At 48.2% G+C, this 4,925-nt stretch overlaps 1 protein-coding gene across 1 annotated transcript; it reads right to left on the bottom strand.

Annotated features, from left to right (window-relative positions):
• Positions 1–1,586: 1,586 nt before the first annotated feature.
• On the bottom strand, positions 1,587–3,150 carry VDBG_07315 (conserved hypothetical protein; the record flags this gene model as incomplete). The annotated part of the gene is made up of 6 exons (XM_003002698.1): positions 1,587–1,849; positions 1,910–2,193; positions 2,255–2,361; positions 2,421–2,502; positions 2,567–2,692; positions 2,747–3,150. The coding sequence occupies 6 exons, from the start codon at positions 3,074–3,076 to the stop codon at positions 1,711–1,713; spliced, it is 1,068 nt and encodes a 355-aa protein (XP_003002744.1).
• Positions 3,151–4,925: the final 1,775 nt, after the last annotated feature.

Below are 4,925 nucleotides of genomic sequence, written 5' to 3'. Positions count from 1 at the left end.
CAGCCTTCTGTGATCACGTTTGTGCTTCGATGTGGGGAAGCGTTGAAAGTTGGTGTAAGTCTCATTAATATTCCTAGCTTTGCGCCACAAGAGCAAGTGCCGAGAGCACCCACGGACAGCATAGATACTGGTAGCAAGCTTACTTTGGTCCTAACAGGCTCGTCAGGGAGGCGTGATCTGTGGCTGTTTCCTGCCCCCCCCCCGAGAACACTCACGTTTTCCACTACGAATCCATGTGGGAGGAGCAGTCATTTCAATTGAAGGCTGTGCAAACATGTTTGGACACAATACGTAATTCCAGTCTTGACGTCGGCGATTATTGAAAGATGACAGGGCTGGTATAGTCCCTGTTTAATGTTATGGCGAGCCCTGGCGTCTTTGACAGAAGCCGGTGATCCTGACGCCGGTCTGGGATCTCATGTATCTTGTGACCCTGCGACCAATGTAAATATTCGCAGAAATAGCCCAGAAGAAAGCCCTGGCCCCTAAGCTCGTAGACCTGAACTGGAAACTTTCGGAGAATTCCCGACTCTTCACAGTGTTGACGCCATCGTAGCTGCCCATTGATCACATTATCTTCCAATTTTCGGCAACCTGAAACGCATATCCAACTTAACTTGCATCAAAGCAGCGTAAGCGCAAAGAACCAAGACCCTCATCAACCCACGCAAAAGACTTCGGGAACGTAAACATATATAAATGGAGCTCAAGCTCTAGCCTTCATCTTCCTGCTGCCATCACCGCTGCGCGATCTATGGGAATATTTCCAGACAGGCCTCCCAATCCATCCCGATACTACAGCAGCTCCAACTCTCAGCCTATCAAACCTTCGGCTGAGGATTTAAGATATCATTTTGCAGAAGCTAAACACGTGTGACCAAGTACGTCTTCAGGATTTGACTTTTGTGTGTTGCTTGCTGTCCCTCGACAGGCTGGCAAGGCTTCGCGTAAGTCACCCCCCCACCCCCCGGACTTCCTTTTCGCCTCTTCTATGTGGTCGACGACGCAGCTTTCCCGAGCTGGCAAGGATGATGTCTTGAAGTTCAGGTTTCGATTGCTGTGAATTTCCTTCTCGTGGAAGTTTCAAGGTCACCTCGCTGACGTGGCCGTGTGTGGCCAGCGACTTCTCCACATGGGCACCACTCACACGGCAACGGCGATGAGTTGAAGCTGTGAACGACGTCAGCGGTAAGTCCAGAATATCATGGAAAACGTAGGTATCAAGAGGAAATCAAATCTCACTTCGGCCATGACGCGGTGTGGAGAGCCTTCACACGTAGCAGCACTTGTAAACTTTACGTACTTATTGAGCATTTGAAGGCGAGGCTACGAGACGTTTAATAAATCATGATTCAATCAATCCGTGCTTGATTAAGAATGACAGACATCACGTTCCACACATATTTTAAATTATACATTACCGTAGCCAGCTCAGCAAATTTGAGGTCTCCACCTCGACTTTACTGTTCACAAGCACAATATGCCAATCACTTCTGCAGCCCAGACGTGTAATACGGAGCTAAGCAAGTCACGCTCCGCCAGTGCATTCTGAAAATTGCAGTCATCGTTTTATCATGATCAAATCCAAACCTCATCAGTCTTTGTTGGGATCGTTGTGATTTGTCATCACCTTCGGGTACAGAAAAGTCTCGCAGCACGTAATCGCTTATTTGAAACCATCAGGTAACATAATCTGAACAACATAGGTGTTTACCTGATACGCAAAAGTTTCGGATCGATATTTCTGAGAATCAACTCGACCTCTTCATCAAGCATTTCAAGTATATGCTCTGGAGGGTATACTGGCTGCCAGCCAATCAAGCGGCCATGCTTTGCAGTATAAGTTGATCTGAGGAGTTTTACGATCAGCTTCACCATCTTTTCAGCCTGGTTTTAGGACATCTCTTACTCTCCACTTATCTTCACAACGACTGACGATGGCTCGACGTTGAGCGCCTCCGCCATTGTCTTCAGCGCGCTGTCAGCGGCAAGTCGAACGGTCGCGTCCTTAATGATGTTTCTCTTTACTAGAGCTTTGGCGATAGCCGCATATATTTCGTCCCAGAACGCTCGTCCTGATGACGCCAGATAGTAACCGTACTTCCCATGTCCAGGGTTTTCGTCACGCAAGATAGCTTTGACAAGAGTCGTGTACAAGGAAATACAATCAGAGATATGGCAAACCGGCCAAGCCTGGAACAAGTCGTTAGCTCATGTGATTAATGCATATCGTTTGCAATATTCAGCTGTTTACCTGGCGTTCTGAGCCAATTTTATAAACGTGACCGGATCCCTGGGCTGCAACTACAACGTCGACAGTCTGAATGGAAATCTTATTTCCGAAACCAGTACCTTCACCATCTGAATCTTTGTCAACATCGTTCTTGCTGCCAGGGGAACTATATCATGGGACCACATACAAATTATACAGGGCGAGAAGAGATACAGCCGAACATCGTATCTCTCCGCAGCTTCAATGAGCCTGCAATTGGTTTCAATAGACTGCCATAGCGGATGCCTGTTAGCATATCTATTCAGAAGGTGCCATGCCTGAGGATTGACATACTGCCTCCATCTCCTTGAAACGGGTTCTCTGCTTTAATTGAATGGTGTACAAGTTTGGATCCGTGTCTAACAGAAGCTCATCCGTGGGCGCCCCCGCCAAACTGGAGAACTGTTTTGTTCCTGTTGTCTGGCTGGAAGGTTAAATGTGCGTACCAGTCCACAAACGCGTTGTGTCACTTACAAAGATGAGGTGAACATCTTGTCCCGTGGCCTTCTTCAGTGCGGACAGGCCCTTGATAAACGCGAAAGGACCGTCTGCCGTGTAGGCATCGATGAGGTATAACACAATCGTTATACTGTTATCAATGATAAGCTTTGTAATATCATCCTCTTGTAGAGAGGATCGCACTGGCTCGGCGCCATAGAGCTTCTCGACTGCGGTAGCTTGATCATCGGTGCGAACAAGAGCGAACAATCGATCACATCCGGAAATCTGCGCCTTTGTCCAGGACTGAAGAAGAGACCCGCCAAGATATCCTGAGCCACCGGTGATGAGGATATTGGCTGACATATTGGTGTGGAGGTGGGACAAATGGAGCAGCCTCGCAGATTAATTGTAGACAGATGATCTGGCTTCCTGGTTGTATGATTTACCAAGGTTGGCGGGCAGACGTTCGGCGAAAGGTATTTATGTTTGCACCTACCAGATAGCCCATTCCTTTGTTGATTTCAAAGCTGGTATGCAGCTGATCAACTACCCGAACACGATGGGAACTGACTAATGAGACGCGGTTCCTCTGGACTCCAATCTTCTACTAGCGATATTCTCGGCTTAAGTTATGGATCCTTACATCTGGCGGGATCGACACAGGAAAGAAATCACTCATGGAAAACAGAGTAGCTAGGTCAATAGCCCCAGCCCCAATGCTAGCAATCAACCCGCGCACTAGAGAGTCGAATCTTGAACGTCAGTGTGGCAACGCCACCTACGCCTAATTGGACACCGCCTGTTCCGACTCATGGCTACAGGTGCAAGTGAAGTCACCTATAATTCATTTTAGTTGCAATAATCTAAGCCTGGTCAACCCCATTTCTATCGCTATGTGATGACAAGTGAACGTTGTCCAACCCTCCACTATGACGCAAATTTGGTCCGTAATGTGTGTATCAATCCGCACACGGTATATGGTGATCAAAAACAACATGTGTTTTAAATCAGCTGCGGTGATTCTGTTTCGGGGAAAGAAGTGCAAACCACGAACTCACATCAGCGTTGGTCATGTTACGATCAATTGATCAGGTTGCCCAATAGGCAAGCAGGTAGCCGCTTTGAATTTCACACTGTGAGTCTGGATGATCGGGATACAAACGGTTGGGTCTTGACTGCACCTCTGATTACCAAGCAGATTACCAAGCGGAGAGGAGGGAGGGGAGGGCGGGGTTGGTGGTGGTGATGGAAGTTGTGATGAAAAAGCAGTGCCAAGTGGCGCAGGAAACGAAAGTTGTCAAATCGTGATGGAAAATATGGTAAATTATGATCACAGGGTGGTCGCGAACACACCGAATAAGTTGTGGGTGGAGGCTGCGGACACCACAAGTCTTTCGTGCAATGCACAGCTCTCGTGCCCTGTTCTGGCATGGCCAGCGGCATCGTCGCCTGCAAGACGTCCCATTCTTGCGAGTGCGCTCGTGTGCTGTCTATCTCTAGCCAGACTCCGACTGTGTCGCTTTTGGCGGGATCATACCATGGATCGGCCAGCGCAGCGGGAAGGGGGATGAGGAGGAGCGGGGTCACAGGCTGAACGTGAACATGCTTGCACTGCGGAGGATCATCACCCTCAAGGGCATGATCAATGGGTCGAGGAAGCGGTTCGTGGAGCTGCTCAGTCGTGCGCATAGGAGAGGATTCAGCCCGTCGTGAACAAGACGTTCAATCTCGACGAGATCAAGGAGGCATTCGGCTCATAAAGAGGGGGAGTGTTTTGGCAAAGTCATCAAGAAGATCGCGGAGAAACAGCAAGCAAAGTGGAATGAAAGGTCGACCATGGAAATTAAAAGCTACTCTTGACATTTCCCTATCAACCGCGCCTGAACTTTGGACTGGGACTAGCGCCAGGATGGCCAAAGAGGGGAGGGTGTCATACTCATTCTGGGCCTCATTCATCCAGTCGATTCTTTGTTTCGTTGCCAGCACACCAAAGCACCCTAGGCCTGTCCATAGGATAATCGCACACTCCACAAGTGCTAAAATGCATTTAGCCGCCGCCAGCTACACGGCTCTAATGAGTTAAGAACATCTCATCTTTCGCTACACTTGATTGCTTCATATTATAGCAAAACCGAAAATCAAAGTTGACAAAATGCATCTATGTGTGTCACAATATATTATAAAGTCTTTAGGCGTATACATACATCAATGA

This window comes from Verticillium alfalfae, genomic scaffold (genome assembly GCF_000150825.1).
Source record: "Verticillium alfalfae VaMs.102 supercont1.9 genomic scaffold, whole genome shotgun sequence".
Lineage (NCBI taxonomy): Eukaryota > Fungi > Ascomycota > Sordariomycetes > Glomerellales > Plectosphaerellaceae > Verticillium > Verticillium alfalfae.
The sequence above is the reverse complement of the archived record's forward strand: the minus strand, read 5'-3'. Positions and strand labels throughout refer to the sequence as shown.